The 18,067-nt window shown below is 42.4% G+C and overlaps 1 protein-coding gene across 2 annotated transcripts in view; it reads left to right on the top strand.

Annotated features, from left to right (window-relative positions):
* UBE2F (ubiquitin conjugating enzyme E2 F (putative)) overlaps positions 1-18,067 on the top strand; it is a 136,700-nt gene that overhangs the window by 23,360 nt on the left and 95,273 nt on the right. Inside the window, exons 3-4 of one of the 2 annotated variants that reach the window (XM_065562220.1) lie at positions 1,996-2,025; positions 8,975-9,040. In XM_065562220.1, the coding sequence (XP_065418292.1) occupies positions 1,996-2,025; positions 8,975-9,040 (96 nt within the window). The remainder of the gene's footprint in view (positions 1-1,995; positions 2,026-8,974; positions 9,041-18,067) is intronic. The other variant, XM_065562221.1, reaches the window with a different exon arrangement.

The raw sequence follows: 18,067 nt of genomic DNA, 5'->3' as shown, positions 1-18,067 counted from the left end.
CTTTGTAGTTAAATAAACGTGTTTTGCTTTTAGTCTAAAGTAATCCACTAATCCTTAAACTGAACTGTTTGGTAACGCCAGTTAAAGCAGCAAACTGTTGAGTATTGACATATTAGGTCCAACGGACCTCTAATATCTGAACAGCCCAGGAGAGGGCTGGACAGTGCAGGACACACCTTTTGGGGAAAATTCGGGACTAGGAGTGTGTTGGGGTCACTCTGCAAGTTAAATAACCAAGGCTGGTGGAAGCCAGAATATGACTGGTGTGTTGCTGACAGGCTGCAGCTCTACATAGGCACTCAGGGTGTAACCTGCATACTGTTAGACTAGATGGGAGCAGCTGTGGTTGGGAGGTACAACAGCAAAGCATTGTGAGGCACCCAAGATTGCAGGACAGGTGGTGATTACACTCTAGAATGTGACAAGGGGATAAACATAGAAAGTTGTTGAGGGAGGAGGTTTAACTGGCTGGTTTCAGTCACACCTGATGCAGTATCAGGCTACTAGGCTTCCCCCAAGAATACAAGTTAGAGAGGATCTAGGCAGGCTTAGCCGTTTCCTGGGGAAAAAATAGTTTGGGGTGGACACTAGTAAGTATAGGCTTAAACCCAGGTTAAACTGGGAAAAATAATTGCACCAGTGTCCAACAAGTTCAGCAAGCACAGAACAAATCTTTTCAAACTTTGGATGCATCCGTTCAAAAGTCAGGAATAGGCTCGGTCTATCCGCTACATCAAAGTTGGTCTTCTGCTGCAGAATGCTGCATGGTCAAACGGACCTGGACTGGTATTCTGCATGCCTCTGATTGCTTAATGTGTCAAGCCTACAACTCTGCATTATTGTCATTTTCAATTAATCGTATATGTTTTCAACTTTTGTTTATAATACTGAAAACTGAACTGAGTCATGAGGTATAACTTCCTTGAGGAAAATACCAAACCAAAATGTATACTGACATTGCGTATTATAATTACCGTATATATATGTGTTACGCCCAGTGCAGTTTTAGTTTTTATTTGTACAACCCTAAATTAAACTGAGTCTACTGTCTTATGTAACCACAACTTAAATATGTAATTAAAACTAAGTGTAATGTGGTGTGCCTTAATAAAACAGAGTTTTTAAAATAGAAAATGTCTTAAACTTGGAGTAACCATTTTTTCCCGGGGCGGTAAAAAACATGATTTTACCTGCTAGTAGCATATACCATGCCATTCCTGGATCCAGGGGAGGGTGGGCCTTAATATGGAAGCTTTCCAAATGTCAAATAAGTATCTAACACTTAGAGTGTTTATCCAGTCTCTGAATATTTGGGGTTTTCCCATCACTGATGTGACATATTTTTATTTTGTGGACAGTGAGGTTTGCTGCGCATATCTTTTTGTAGCTATGCATTTTTGTGCAGAGCATTGTATACTGTTGCAGTACACCGAGGAGATAATTTAGGTCTGAGAGCAATGTTGATCTGGTAGGTTAAGAGCTCTTTAAAAATGGCCTAAAAACTATCATTTAACTGCAAGCCAATAGAATGACATGAAAGATTTTTGCTGCCAGTAATGTTTTACCTCAACTGTTAGACTTAAACACAATAAGATATGTTTACTTTTTGGTAATAACTTAAAACTCCCCCATTAGTAGGTCCTATGAACCCTGAATCTGGAGCTCTATGCTCCCAAAGACATTCTTCCCCAGACGTACCCTGTCTTAAAAAGAGCTGATCTCACAGCCCTTCTCCTAAGCATCTGTCCAAGGGGTATGAGGAGAAGTTGAACTCGGTGATTAACATATTAAAAGAATTTCCAGAAGAAGTGTGGTTTAAGGAGGGATTTGAAGAGGAGATGTGTCTTAAATACAGTAAATGATGTCTTTAAAGCAGTAAAAATGTTGCAATTCTTTGTGTTTAAAAGTTTGAGCACATCTGTCCATTCAGACCTTTTTATTTTCACATGCAACATGAAACCAGCATTAACAGTAATCTTTCTTTTTTTTTAACAGAGGTTGCAGAACTTGAAGTTAATTTACCTTGTAAGTATGGCGTTCGATATTATGCATTTTAAGAAAAGAATAAAGATCATGGAGACTGCTTGCTTGTTTTCTGATTGATAATTTTGAGCACTGTGACATCCTTGTTAAGCATTCTATATATCTCTTCTAGGGGTTAAATTATCACACAGCAATTATTAGCCTCCCTTGGAAACAGTAGTAACTGTTTTTAATTTATACTACTCTAGATTTGGGGAAATAAAATTCCCTTCTCCAATAATATTCCAGGGATTAAAGGTTTTCTGTTATCTGAATGGGTATACTTGCAGGTACCTCCTCCCTTCTCTCCCTATAATTTCCAAGATAAGAGAGAGACTGAATTAAAGGATAAAGGAGAGTAAACAGTTAACTGTTTCTGTAAAACAGATTAAATAGTTGTAGTTCTTCCTCACTTTCAGGCTGCTGTCACCTGATTGACACAATCACTAGATTAGAATATTAGGGACACTACTTAAAAATCCTGAGAGGTGAGCATTTGTGTTCTTACAGGAGCAAGGAATGATAGGTGCTACTGTGAAAACTAGTGCCTGTAGAGCAGATAGCCATGTAATAAAGGTGGAAAAACTACTCTTGCTGAGTTTTGGTTGGGATTTTAAATGCATAGAATCTTGGAAATTCAAAGTTGCTGTTCTCACAGCAGTCATAATTTGGACCTCTTGAGTATCTCTATTATTCTGTGTTAGCATAAGAGGGAAGGGCTTGTGTCTTGGAGTGAAACAAAAAGCTGTTTTATCACAGGATGAGGCAAGTTTCTAAAGCCTTGTATTTATTGTGTAGAATGGGTTCTGGCAGTGGGTACACTGAACCATTGCTGGGCACTATTGTCCTTGTCTGTGCTTGCAAGGAAAACAGTGTTCAACACCGTTTCCGAAACCGTAGTCAAAAGCAGAGCACTGAACTCTGTTTCCAGTTATATCGGCAGATAAACTGTAGTGTAGACAAAGCTAGTGTGACATTTTTCTATACGACGAAAGCTTTGTCATGTAGACAAAGCATCTGAGTGGTGCTGCTTAGGTCCCTGACTTGTTACTTTCTCTTTTGTAACGTTTCTGAATCTGGAGCAACTCCTTACCCTCAAATTCAGTCTTCTCACAGTGTAAGAAATACTACTAAAAAGAATTGCCTTCTGATGGCTGGGTGGGAGAAAGGAGGAGGGGTAAAAGTTGGTGCTGGTCACTAGGGAAGGTGAGAACATGCAAGAGGGGAAGATACTTGAAAAAGAGAAGGTAAATTAATGCTGATATTTCAATATCTCACATTTGCACTGTTTTGTTCAGTTTTACCTAAGTATAGAAGTTTTTTATTGTGCAAGAGTATGTTCAACTTTATTAATAAAAATATTTATTACATTTTTTGCATGGAGACACTTCATAATTTGATTAATAATGAACTTCATGTACATGCCTGTAAATAAAATATTTATATTCTTTGCTGTGCTTTGCTGCTATTTCAGCTTATTGGATGCCTTATTTCTTGAAGTCAAAGGCTAGGTTAGTGCAGACATGGTGATATCTTTGCATAATACACATTTGGCTGTCTGCTTAATTTTATGAAGGAACCTAGGTGTGGTTTTTGTGCATTGTGTATGTAGTAGAAATGTTGCTATATACTACTGTGTTTATTCAACTTAAACATAATTAGGTTTCAAATAAATACCTATAAAATGGCTATTTATATCACAAAGTGTCATCTGATATTCCAATCTGGAGTCAGATATATTGGCTTTTCCCCCTCCCTATTATGTCTGTGACTCTGGGTAATATCTGATGTCTAATGCATCTTTGTATGCATGGGTGGATGTTAGATAGATTTGTTTAGCACAAAATAAATTGCACAGCCAAACTAAAATATCTAAATGTGTGTGGGGGGTTTTAAAATATGCAGTGAGGAAATGTTAATTAGAAATTTGAGGTAGTCCATTATAACTGACTTTGATTTAATATTATTTATACAATGTTATGCAATTCTTGTTGTTTTTTAAAACCTGCTTGATTATACATCTGAAAAAGATTTGGAGGGGGTGTTGGATAATGAGCTGAACATGAGCTTGAAATGTGAGGCTGTGGCCAAAAGAACTCACGTGATTCTGGGAGGCATAAACAGGAATCTCAAGTAGGAGTAGTGAGGTTATTTTACTCTGGTATTGGGCATGGTGCGACTGCTGATGGAGTATTGTGTCCCTTTCTGGGAGAATGCTGATAAATTGCATAGGGTTCAGAGGAGACCCACAAAAACTATTTGAAAACGTGCCTTATAGTGATAGATCAAGGAACTCAACCTGTTTAGCTTAACAAAGCAAAGATTAAGGGGTGACTTGATTACAGACTATAAGTACATTTATGGGGAACAAATATTTAATAAAGGACTCTTCAATCTAGTAGAGTGAGGTATAATGTGATCCATTGGAGGGAAGTTGAAGCTAACATTCGGAGTGGAAATAAGGTATACGTTGTAAACTATGAGAGTAATTAACAATTAGAACAATTTACGAGGAGTTGTAGTGGATTCTCCATCACCGACAATTTTAAAGTCAAGATTGGATGTTTTTCTAAAAGATATGTAGTAGAAATTATTTTAGGGGAAGGTCTGTGGCCTTTGCTATTCAGGAAGTCAGATTAGATGATCACAGTGGTCCTTTCTGGCCTTAAAATCTATGAATAGTTGTGGTTTTGTGCTAAAGAATTGTTCTTGCATCAGCACTGTACCTACATTTCCAGAGAGCTTAGTGCTAGTTAATTTCTCACTTTAAAAAAGTGTAAGTTACTAGCCTGGAGGGTGAAACCCACATCATAGGTATGGCCAGGGCAGCAGCAGTGCAGACTTTTCAAATAGCATCTTGCAAATGTATCTCCATCCTGACCAGCAAAAACTCCCTCTGTGGGTGAGAGGGTAATTTAGTTTCCATGTCCATTTATTATTTAGTCTGTCTGTGTAGTTTGCACACAAAGGTGACATTATGCTGCAGGCTCGTATCCATCGTTCATTCCACATGGGCCACCAAACAGCCTTCGGATGCCATTGACTTTTGATCATTGTTGGTCTGGGACCTAGAGGAGAGAGACTGGATCCCATTATCAAATTCCCTGAGAAATCCTGTTTCCCTCCTTTTTTCTTACTCTACATCTCTTCCTGCTTTTGTTAAAACTGTCTGTACCTGTATTGTCTCAAGAACATGAGCACAATAACTAGATCTTAGTGTCAAGTATCAGAGGGGTAACCGTGTTAGTCTGGATCTGTAAAAAAAACAACAGAGTCCTGTGGTACCTTATAGACTAACAAATGTATTGGAGCATAAGCTTTCATAGGCGAATACCCACTTCGTCAGACGCATGTTGCATGTGTCACATCTGTCTGGCGAAGTGGGTATTCACCCATGAAAGCTTATGCTCCAATACGTTTGTTAGTCTATAAGGAGCCACAGAACTCTTTGTTGCTTTTTGTAGTTCTTATTGGTGCTCAGATACTGCGATTATGATATTACATCTTGAATAGAATATAGACAAAAATACCAAATACTCTTGGCAAAGTTTGTACTTGGATGGTAATAAAGGAGATCTGGCCTGTTAAAGTGACAGGTTAAATGCTGTCTGTACCTTCTGTCTTAGAAGACATTGGGATTAAAACACTGCATCTTTGCGCACTGCCCTTGTATTGCTGAGTTAGCTTTGTAGGTACTGACTGTGTAGCTTTATAAGTGAATTTGAAGATTTAAATGGCTGCAATTACTCTGAAATGATATTCTGTGGTCACCAGAGTCAAGTAGTCCCTGCCAGGCTATATGATGTCTTAGATGTTGAAATGTTGTTTAACAAATTAAATTAACTTTTTACATTAAAAGGTACATGCAGGCAAAACAGGATTTCAGCTTGTTTGGTCTCCCGAAAATACTGTTTTTAAGTCCAAAAGAGTTCAAGAAACTATGTAATTGAAATTTGAACTCACTGACCTTTACATTTTTTAAAAATCACATAGAGAGAAAATGATTTAGGTAACTGTTTTCAGAGGGAGAACTTACCGGTCTGGTAACTTGTTATGGCTTTGAAATTGTTACTGTGGCAGGCATAATGGTTTTGTGAGAGTTCATTGTGCCACCAGGGTGGGACCAAGGTACAGAGACTGATTTGCTCTCTAAGATAGCCAGTAAATAACACATTTTAGGAGGCTGTGATGCTTCCCGGGGAACCCAGAGTTGTTAAGCACCTTGCTATTTACATGTGCTTCCCTTAGCCTGAGGAAGCCTTGTATGTGCCTGCAGTGGATCAGCTTCCCAGCTCCGCCAGCCATGGGCAACACAAGCACTCCTCTCTAGGCATCACAGGCCCTGATGTCACTCTGTAGGTTAGTGATAGGCACTCTCCAGACCTCAAGCCCTCCAAGCATCACCTTGGATGTCCAGCCCCTACTCTAGTAGACATGGACAGTATTCACCAGTTCACTGCTTCCCAAGAAACAGTACTCCCTAGCATATCAGTTCCATCTCGGATCACCACTCCACTTAACTTACAGCACTTAATTTGTTTATAGTGAAATCCTATTTAAGTTTATTTAACAAAGTATGGAGATTCAGTTAGTAGCAAAAAGCAACAGAGGGTCCTGTGGCACCTTTAAGACTAACAGAAGTATTGGGAGCATAAGCTTTCGTGGGTAAGAACCTCACTTCTTCAGATGCAAGAGCATCTGAAGGCTTGCATCCGAACCCCACTGGCTGCGGTTCGCCACTCCAGGCCAATGGGGGCTGCGGGAAGGGTGGCCAGCACATCCCTCGGCCCGCACTGCTTCCCGCAGCCCCCATTGGCCTGGAGCGGCGAACCGCGGCCAGTGGGAGCCGCGATTGGCCAAACCTGCAGACGCGGTAGGTAAACAAACCGTCCCGGCCCGCCAAAGGGCTTTCCCTGAACAAGCGGCGGCCTGACTTTGAGAAGCACTGGTCTAGAGCTTAGACTTATTAACAAGATACTCTCATGTCTGAAAGTATTGCTCACCAAAAATACTTTGCAGAGCTTTGTAGCCAGGTTGGCTGTGGCCCTTGTTTCATAGACATGCTGTCTGTCAGCTGGCCTCCTAAGGGAAGGATTCAGTGTGCATCTTTGTGCTCCATGATATACCAGACCAATCCTTTTTCATAAGCAGGACACCCCCTTTCTGTTTTTCTTTCTGTAGATTTCTGCTCTTGTAGATTTTGCAATCACGCAATTTGTATCTGTCTCAGTATCCAAATAGGCATACAGTGAAAGGCATGCAATATACAATACGCTAATGGTCAGATTTCTGGTGACTTGCCTTAATCCCAAAACCTTGGGAGCATAATTTTCAGTATAGGTACATAACTCCTTAAATGTTATCCATACCTACATTTCACAATTATGATGACCAGTTGGCTACTGGCTCTCGGTAAAGATCTCACATGCCACCCTTGGGTCGGATATCTGTATAATAATTCACCAAAGGGATCCCTGTAAAATCACTGCCAGCTGGCACCAAGGCTGGGTCACGGAGGCATATTCTGTTCAGTACAGCTCAGCTGTTATTACACTTCGTGGGTGGGAATGGTATTTTTAGTTAAGGTGATGTGGAATGCAGAAGAGCATGATATTGTACCATAGGCTGTAATAGAAGTTATTGTCCCAGTTGGAAACCCTGACGTTCAGAAATATTAACTACTAACCTTCAATGCCACAAAAGACATGGTTTGTCACGCTAGGACTCTCCTTGCTGTAACAGTATCTTATGCCAATCAGCTCGTGAGTGATTCACGGTACACTACAGGCTTGGAGGCTGCGTTTCTTTGTGGATACAAATGGGGTGGCAAGGGGAGGTTTTTAGACCGTATAAAATTAAATTACAATTTAAAGGTTTGCACAGCGAATTAGCAGTCTCTCTCTATTCAATTTGGGAAGGAAGTGACTTAGGAAGCATACCTCTGAGGGATTTAGGACTTGTGTTTAAAATGTGAAACTTTCTGTAGTGGGGGAAAAAACAGAATATTGCTATGTTTCAGGGGTGACCGACATATGGCCTGGTCTGGTGTTTAGAGAATCCCAGAATTGCGCTTAACCTTAAGGGCTACCAAACTTTTATATAAATCTGTATCAATTTATCTCATTAATCTCTTCCCCATTTACCTAGAAAATCTTTTTACTCTCCACAAGTGATGAGATTATTTCCCTTCAAGTGCTGTTTTAAGTGAAGAGGAATATTTGCAGTTGCTCAAACTAGATTGTGAAAATTACAAGTTAATATTTGTCATTGTGCTTCAGGGCATTAATCTGATCATGATCTGGGGTTGGGACGAAACGTTATCCATCCAAAGGTTTATATTTGTGTAACTTGCCAGATCTGCTATGGATTTTTTTATTTATTTTGAAGCATCAGCTGTATGGCACTGCCAGAGGCTCATTACTGTACTTGGATAGACCACCGGTCCTTTCGGTATGGCAAGTCACATTTGACATTCCTTTAAGGAGACTACATTTGACCTTCAGTTAAGGAATTGCTTGGGACAGAAAAGTTTGTAGTGGAGCTGCCACTTGTAGAACTTTGGGGGAAACCCTAATGGTTCTGTATATCCCATTTCTAAATTTTGATTAGTATCTGTCTGTGGCAACAGTTTGTTTGCATGCTATAATTGGACCTAATTCGCATTTTAAAAGAACATGGCCTATTTTCCTTTACTGGTACATCTTTCCTTCTTCATAACTGCAGGTCATAACACCAGCATGTGGGTGATTTGATGACATGAATTTCATTGACCCCAAGCTATTTAGGGAGGGAAATGAAGGGGATTGAAAGAAATTCTAGCAAATGAGCTCACCAGAATGAAAGCATTACTCACTGAATTAAGGCAGAGTACTTGACAAGGTTTTACATTTGTACCCCAGAAGATTGAAAGAGGAGAGTTTCATTCATTGATGCAGGTTTTTTTCCTTTGCAGGTACATGTAAAGTGAATTTTCCAGATCCAAACAAGCTCCATTACTTTCAGCTAACTGTAACCCCAGGTAATGTTTTAAAATATTTTTTTTAAATGAAACCCCGGAATGGATTAAGATTAACCCATACTGGCAAAGTTGTTCATGAACTGCTTGGGTTCTATAGGTAATATACAATTAAAAAAAAGTATCCGAGGGGTAGCTGTGTTAGTCTGAATCTGTAAAAAGCAACAGAGGGTCCTGTGGCACCTTTAATTAACCGCTCCAAAAAAGTTTGCCATGAAGAGTTCCATCTGCATCTGAAGAAGTGAGGTTCTTACCCACGAAAGCTTATGCTCCCAATACTTCTGTTAGTCTTAAAGGTGCCACAGGACCCTCTGTTGCTAATTAAAAAAAAGACAACAAATTTTAGGCACTGAACTTACGTTGGGGCATATAGGAACGTTTAAATGTTGATTTTGAGAACTGGAGTCTAGTTAAGGTATAAACATCAATGGAGGCTAGAAAGATGTTTCGATCTCATTTGCTGAAGCAAACTGGATTTGGCTCAGTTTCAGCCTTTAAGGAGTTTTTTAATTGCAGAGATGGATACTTGAAACTATTCTCAGCAGAAATGATTTTATGCATAGTAGATCATAAATGTTGGTTTTACAAGGAACTCTTCATTGCAGACTTTTTTGGGGCAGTTAATTCAACAGAGACATGACAAAATAGATGAGAAATTTAAGAAGTATTTCAGGAGTATTTCACAAATCTACACATTTCAGAAAAAGGGTGGTCTCTGCTAGCTTCTTAGCAAATATTAGTAACTGTGCTGTCCATGAGGTCTCATACTGCAGCCATCCTTTTTTAAACAAATGTACAACAAAACATTTGCTAGTACACCATGAAATAGATCACTTATAAAAACCAAACTACAGTTTTCAAAATGAAAAATGCTTTTTTGATGCATGTGCTGAGTTTTACGTATTGATTTGCAGAGTTCATCATTTCCTGATGAGTTTCACAGTGAGGTTCTGCTGTGTAAAAATTAAAGCCACTACATTTGAACAGGAAACAAGAACTGGGGTATATCCCCACATAGCTTTTTGGTAAAGTTTTGCAGAATTTTAGCTGGTTAAGACCCTGATCAAACTCCCACTGAACTTGGTCCTGTCTCTGAGATTTTGTGAAACTATCTAAATGGAAACACTTAGCTGTAAAGTCTAAAGTGCTGAGGTTCAGGTGTTAAAGTAGTGTGTGTTGACAGTAGATAGTCTTCCTTCTGACTCTAGATTTTTTTTTTTGTAGTTGTTAATTGCACTGAGTTTATAAGATCTGTCCCTGTAATTTTGTGCTAATCTCTGTTGCCAGTAAACAACATGCTGATCAGCGCAGGAAACATGTCTTATCTATCTAAAGCACAGTTTAAACTTATGGTGCTATAAAAATGTTTTCAATAATAAAGACAATTCTAATTTGGCATTGGTACCAATAGTTAAACTAGGCAGACACTAGAGGTCGCTGTTGTTACTCATTAGTAAAGATAAAATAACGTGTATTTGGCAATAGAAATCTTGGATCTTTCAGTTTAATTTGTGTTTTCTTGGACTGGAAAATTTTGCAAGACCGCCCCATTTAGTACACTAAAACTGATAGCAAAGACTGAATGTATTAAATGTGACAAAAGTTTCCTATTAGCAACTGGTTGTGTGTAGAGGGTATGCTAATTAGATACATGTGAAGGTCATCAAATCTGTTGGCATGTGCCAACTGTTGCCCTTTAGTTTAAGAGATGCCGTTTCATAATACTGTGGAAAATTTTAGTTGACCTTCTGTAGGGTCACCAGGATCTAAATTAATACTATCCTAAGTGTGAAACAAAGATGGTTTTTTTTCTTTTTGTATTAAACCTGAAGTGGCTTAGGTAGTGCACAATAGTTTACTTCTGTAACTGTAAACTACAGCTAAATAAGGAGACATGCACTGTTCATGTTCATGACGACGATCATTGTGCTAGCTTCATTACTGAGGCAAAATTACAAGGAGAGAGGTGATTTTATTCTTTTTAGTTAACATTTTGTTAATCTAATTATAGCTGCACAGCTGAAGTCCTGGTTTTTACAAACTGATCAAAATAAACATCTATTTTCAGCTGTGCATAATTCAGTTACAAAACTTGTGATCCATTACCACTTAACCCATGCATCTGTTCATGTGAACATAACAGAAATACCCTTTGCTTTTAATGTAATAAAACAAGCCAAAAAGAACCTCCCAACTGGCTACGGTTTGTGGGGCACACAATCACAGTGTTCTCTTACTGAGACAGCAGAAAGTGGGGTAAGTATTTCTCCCAGAATTGTCCTGTCTCAGATTGGTATTATACATGCACCGGAAGAACCTGTTACCGTAATACCCGGGGGAACCTTACACAAACTTACCGTTCAGGAGAAGCCAGTTTTCCTCCTCTTTCCCATATTTAAAAGCCACTTTGAGTAGTTAAATTCAAGTGCTCACTTCTAGAAGTGTCCTAATGGGGCCATTCTCCAGCTTGGTGGTTAAGGGAATGCCTTCCAAAGGATCAGCCTTGCAGTTTTCAAATTACAGGGCAAGAGTTGGACTCAGCCTGATTTTTGGGCCAGTGAATTCTATACCTTAAACCTTTCCTGTAGTATTTTAATGGTACATCGCAATTCAGTATTTGGAGATCCAGACTTTGAAGAATAACTAGGATAGGATTGGTAGCCAATGTACAGCATGGAGGACCAATGTTGTTTCTTGTTGGTTCACTCCATTTAGCAGAGGGTCTGCTAGGTGGTTGGTTTATGTATATGTTGGGTGACCATCTGTGTCTGGCCAAGGTACAGAAGTTGCCATGAAACAGCCAGTAGATGACAAACGTTGAGGATGGGATTAAACTTGTACTGGAAGTGAAAGTTGCAATAAATTTGTACTAGTTAATCTAATTTCTAGAGGAATCCTAAAGTGTAGAGCAGGGGCGGGCAAACTTTTTGGCCGAGGGTTATGTCTGGGTATGGAAATTGTATGGTGGGCCATGAATGCTCACGAAATTGGGGGTTGGGGTATGGGAGGGCGAGAGGGCTCTGGCTGGGGGTGCGGGCTAAGGGGTGAGGCTGGAAATGAGGGATTGGGGGTGCAGGAGGGTGCTCCGGGCTGGGACCAAGGGATTTGGAGGGCAGGAGGGGGCTCAGGGTTGGGGCAGGAGGTTCAGACATGGGAGGGAGTCGGGGGGGCAGGCTCCAGGTGGCGTTTCCCTCAAACAGCTCCCAGAAATGGCTCCTATGCGGAGGCGCAGCCAGGCGGCTCTGCACGCTGCCCTGTCCACAGATGCCGCCCCCGCAGCTCCCATTGGCTGCAGTTCCCAACCAATGGGAGCTGCAGGGGTGGCCCTGTGGACAGGGCAGCATGTGGAACCCCCTGACTTCCCCTACGTGTAGGAACCAGAGCGGGGACATGCTGCTGCTTCCGGGAGCCGCATGGAGTGGGGCAAGCCCCCGACCCTGCTCCCCAGCTGGAGCACCGGAGTGAGACAAGCCCCAGACTCCACTCCCTGGTGGGAGCTCAAGGGCCAGATTAAAACATCCGGAGGTCGTAGTTTTCCCACCCCTGGTGTAGAGGGCCATTACAATTGCAGGGGAAGAGAGAGAGAGAGAGAGAAAAAAAAGCTCTATTTGGGGTTTTTAACTTTTTAAAAAAATCTGATGTAGAGAGTTGGTGTGCCTGTTTTTGTTTTTTGTTTTGCTTTGTGGTTAAAATCTCTGTTCTTAGATGCTTTTCATTTTACATAATCTTGGTGACTATGGCAAGTTCTTAATAGACAATCAAAATAAGTTTCTCTATGCACTTCAAGAAAAAGGTAAATGGGAAAATAAATTTATCACAAATGCTAAAGCAGAAACATGTTCAGTAGTTTACAGCATAAAGCTGCAGCTCTTTCGTTGTTCACTCCTCACCGAAGCCTTTGTCAGCACATATCCGTATACATTTGTTTTAATTCCTGCAACACATAATTATCAAGGAAGGATATGAGTTTGAAATGCAAATATTTACATAGAACATCTTGCATCAGGAGGCTGAATGCTTATTTTATGTAACAAGTTTTTACTTACAGTGAACCTGTGCTCTGGGGAGTTTCTTATTCGTTTAGGAGTTAGCTTTGTGCAATACAGATAAGCCACGCAATTGTAGTTTAATGTCTCTAACAGTGAAATTAAATGTCAGCTGTGGCAGTAAAATATTCTTTAGTATTCCTTAGTATTTAGAAGCATCGTTGACTTTTGTCATTATCTGGACTGCTTCCTCCTCCTGCTGACTCCCTGAGCCAGTTGCTCTGTCTTGCAAGAAGATCATTATGGCAGAAGCTACGTCTACCAGTTACTGTTTGTTTTTCATTTTTTGTAGCAGTAGTGGGTTAAATACTAAGAAAAGCATGGAGCTACCTGCAATGTAGGCCTCAGTTACTGATAAAAATTGCAGGGTCAGTATTACCCACTTCACTCTGATCCTCAAAAGTCTGGAGCACAGAGTTTGGATGTGCTGAGGTTCTTCTTGTTCAGTTGCTAGGTGCATGATGCCACAATTAATCAGAGGCTGGAGAGGGAATTGCTCATGAGCAAAGTTGAAGGGATGCACAAGATTAATGTGATGAAACAGTAAAAGAGGCGAGTGTCTACTTCCAGATACGCAACCCCGTTTGGATTAATAGTTGAGCCTGCATCAGCAGTAGAATGCAAGTGCCACCAGACCTTGACAGAAGACAGGGGGAAAGCCAGACTAATCTCTTATGGTTAACAGAGAGATTTATAACAAATGTGGTCTGCTTTCTGCAGATGATTTAATAATCTTCTTTGACTCTAGAAGTGGATCTTAAATCACTGGAAGAAAATCTGGAAGGTTGTGCCTAAACTTGTCAAAACTGTCAGTCTACTTTCTGCTTTGCTTACTACCGCTTCTATAACTAAACCTCCAGTTACGAATATAATTCTCATTTGGATCCCAGTTTGCAGACTGTAACTTTTGAGTTGCTGCTGCTGCTGCTCTTTGTCACTTAATAACATGCAAGGTATTCTATTTGTTGACTGTCTTGGCTTGTGAACCTTCAAAAGTAGAGAAGTAGTGATCTTCTCTTGTAAGCCCCATAACCTTCCTAGGGCAATTATAAAGCTAGAAATTTCCAATCAATACCATGCCATCAGCATAGAAACTACAGAGATACCAGATATCTTGTCGAATGGAATGGAGAGGTGTATATCTGGTTGGCTGCTCAACCCAACTTTTAAGAAAATCAAACTGGCCCACAAAGAGATCTTCAGTAGTCCAAGGAAGACAGACAATCCTCGTTGAGGATTATATGCTAAGAAGAATGGAAAGAGCGTTCTGCAAGGCACAGGTGGCCAACAGGATGGTATTCTGTCATCTCAGAGCCAAGATATGAAATGTCCCTCTCAGATTGAACAGGCTGATGTCGATGGTGTACATCAGCACTAATGTCATTGCATTGTGGGATATCTTAGATTATAGATGACTTCAAGAACTCAGAAGGGTGCTGCAGAAGAAGAAAGTCCAAGTAATCTTTCCTGTCCTGAGAGTGAAGGAAGATGCAAAGGGGAAGACGCAGGAAGTAAACCGCTGGCTAGGTAAATGGTGTAAGGTAGAAGGCTCTGATTTCACTGAACATTGTTCCACTTTCTGTGGAGAGCGGCGAGTATGTACAGTTTGGATGGCTTCTGGCCTCCATCCTAGTTCTCAGAGGCAGGCTGGCTAGAGTAGTCAGAAGGCCTAATAAAACTAATAAAAAAAAAAGGGGAAGGTGAAAAAGGGGACCATACAGTCACTCCTTTCACACAAAAACATGATGTTGAGTACAAAATAAATAAAACACAGAAAGACTTGAAGAGAAATACTGTATTTGCCTATAAGCCAATGCTAGGAGCCTGGGTAACAAACAAGAGGAATTGGAATTGCTCATTTATGCACATAAATTCGATCTAATTGGTATTACTGAAACCTGGGGGGGGGGTGAGTCACATGATTGAAATGTTAAAATCAATGACTATAACCTGTTTAGGAAGGATAGAGTGGGCAAAATGGAAGAGGAAATGGCACTGTCAAAAATGGCTTTACCCACTGGAGTTGTTGGCAACTCGGGGAAAAAAAGATCTTAAATGTTTATGGATCTGTGACCTAACAGATAAAGACCAAAATGGGATGCTAGTTGGTGTCTGCCACAGATCACCAAATCCCACTAGGAACAAGGATGACTAGCTTCTGAAGCACCTATCCATAACATGTGGGGGGGAAAAGCTATGTGATCGTGGGGGAATTCAGTCTGAATGACACATGCTGGAGGTTTTATGCTCCCAGTACCAAAACATCCTCAGAATTTCTAAATATTAGAGGTGGTAATTTCCCAACACAAAAAGTATTGTATCCAACACTAAGGGGATTCGATATTAGATCTCATCTTGATGAAAGAGGAATTGATCACAGAACTAAAATTAGTGGTTGCTTAAGTACAAGTGATCATGACACTATCATGTTTGTTACGTGCAACAGAATAAAGTCCAAACTATAATATATAGATGTGTAGTGCTTTAAAAGGGCCAATTTCACAAAGCTTAAAAAAAAAACTGAGTCAGGTCAGTTGGGAAAGAGAATTTAAACCGAAAATGTGAATGATAATGGGGAGTTGTTCAAGAACATTTTGCTAGATGCTCAAAAAGCTACAATCCAGAAAGAAGGCAGCATTGGTTAAATCCAACCTGTCTTAGAAAAGAAATGAAGAGATGGGGGGGTGGGGGTTGCGTGCACGTGTGTGTGTATGTTTTATACACACACAAAGCTTCTGATTTATATTTATGATTTATGCAATTTCCCCTTTCTCCCATTTGTGTATGTTTTATACACACACAAATGGGAGAAAGGGGAAATTGCATAAATCATAAATATAAATCAGAAGCTCAGAAAAAAAAATTTGACCAGGGAAGCAAAAGGACAGAAGGACAAATCTATAGTGAGCAGAGTTTAGAACTGTAAGAATGAGTTCTTCTTCGAGTGGTTGTTCATGTCCATTCCAAGCAGGTGTGTGCGCGCCGCGTGCACGCCAGCCGGAAGATTGTACTATAACAGCGTCCGTAGGGTCGGCTTCAGCGCCCCTTGGAGTGGCGCCCTCATGGCACTGTATATAGGGGCCAGCCGACCCTCCACCCCCTCAGTTCCTTCTTACCGCCTGTGACGGCTAGCTGGAACTTCGCGTGCTCTTCAGCAATCGTGGCAGTGTTCCGTCATTGTTGTAAATAGTTAGTTAGCTTGTTGTTTAGTATTAGCTTAGTTAGATAGTAGTTGGGGGGGGTTCCCCAAGTTTTTGTCGCCCCGCTGGTGAATGCCCGGGTCCCCAGGGTTCAAACTCTGCAGGGACTGTGGGAAATTCATGCCGAAGAGTGACCCGCGCTCTTCATGCTTAAGGTGCCTAGGGGAGAGCCACCAAAGAGAGAGGTGCAGTATCTGCAGGGCTTTTCGCCCCAGGACTCTCAAAGATAGAGAGCAGAGACTTAAAGTCCTCCTAATGGAGGTGGCCCTGCGGCCGCAATCAGATTCCGGGCCTACCGAGCCGGCACCCAGCACTTCATCCTCGGTGCGCAGTGCCCCGGCACCGGCGATAAGTCGTGAGGCCAAGGCCCCCAAACCCCGGCACCGGAGAGAATCGGCGCACAAGAAATCATCCTCGATGAGACACCGTTCCCCATCGCCAGTGCCGATTAAGAAGAAGAGACCTGTGAGGGAACATTCCCCCCACCGGGAGTCTAAGGAGCCGGCACTGTCCACGAGTGCTACGGGACAGTACGCGCCGCAGACCCATTTGGCCATCCCATTGACTCCCACCCCAGAGGGGGTACGGTCGAGTCCGGACAGGCCTAGATCCCCGGATATTATGGAAGAAGTGCGCCTCCCATCGATGCCGGAGGCGTTCGAGGCCACCTCTGACCTCTTGAGCCTCCCGGTGCTGGTGTCGCCGCACCGGTGCAGAGAACCTCCAGCTACCGCTTGACCCCAGTTTCAATCTAGGGGCAAACTGGCAATGCTCTCGCCGCGCTCCCCGTGCTGTGCCACTCTAGCGGCACCGGAGCAGACAGCACCCTCTCCGGTCCCCGGCGACAGTGGGTACCGCGCCTTCTATGTCCTCGTACTCAGAGACCTCGCACTCGGAGGCGGACTCGTACCGCTCTAACATATCGAGGAGCAGGCGATCGTCCTCACCAACGAGTACCCAACTGTACCCACCGCAGTGGCAGCAGCAGTGGCAACCGCCCCCACCCCCCAATGGCCGTTCTGGACGCTATGGGCCTACCACCAGACAGTGGGTCAGGCGTATGGACCCCGCTCACAAGCCCGCATCTGTCTCTTCGACGTCGGCGGCCCCGCCGCTAATGCCACCACCACCGGCACCGCCGTCTGACAGGAGTGTGCCACAAAGGGACACGGCACCGCCTAGCCAGACAATGGCACCGACGGGGACCTTGCTCCCAATGCTGCAGGCACCGTCCAGCACACTTTGTCGCTCGGTGTCGACCCCAGTACCGGCCGTGATGCCGCATCCTGAGTCCGCACCGGCCCCGCAGCCTGAGTACCATGTGCCACAGGCCCTCGTAGAGGGAGAGGGGGTAGATGAAGGCCCTCTTCAGGGGATCTCTTCCTCCTCATCTCCGGATGAGGCAGTAGCGGGAACTTCAGCGGCACCGGCCCTAGAGGACAATAGGATCCTCCAACAGCTGCTTACTCGAGCAACCCAGAGCCTCTCGATCCAGCCTGAGGAGATCGAGGTGGATACAGATCCGGTGGTGGACATCCTGACCCCGTCTGGCCCATCCAGGGTAGCCCTACCTCTCATAAAGACCATTACGGACACAACCTGCACCTTGTGGCAAACTCCAGCCTCATTGGCCCCTACGGCTAAAAGGACTGAGAGGCGATATTTTGCTCCATCAAAGGGCTATGAACATCTTTATACACACCCTCCCCCAGACTCCCTAGTGGTAGATGCAGCCAACCAGAGGGAGCGCCAGGGGTTCCAGGGAGCTACCCCCAAAAATAGAG

The sequence above is a fragment of the Chrysemys picta genome, chromosome 11, assembly GCF_011386835.1.
Source record: "Chrysemys picta bellii isolate R12L10 chromosome 11, ASM1138683v2, whole genome shotgun sequence".
In the NCBI taxonomy this organism is placed as follows: Eukaryota; Metazoa; Chordata; order Testudines; family Emydidae; genus Chrysemys; species Chrysemys picta.
The sequence above is the reverse complement of the archived record's forward strand: the minus strand, read 5'-3'. Positions and strand labels throughout refer to the sequence as shown.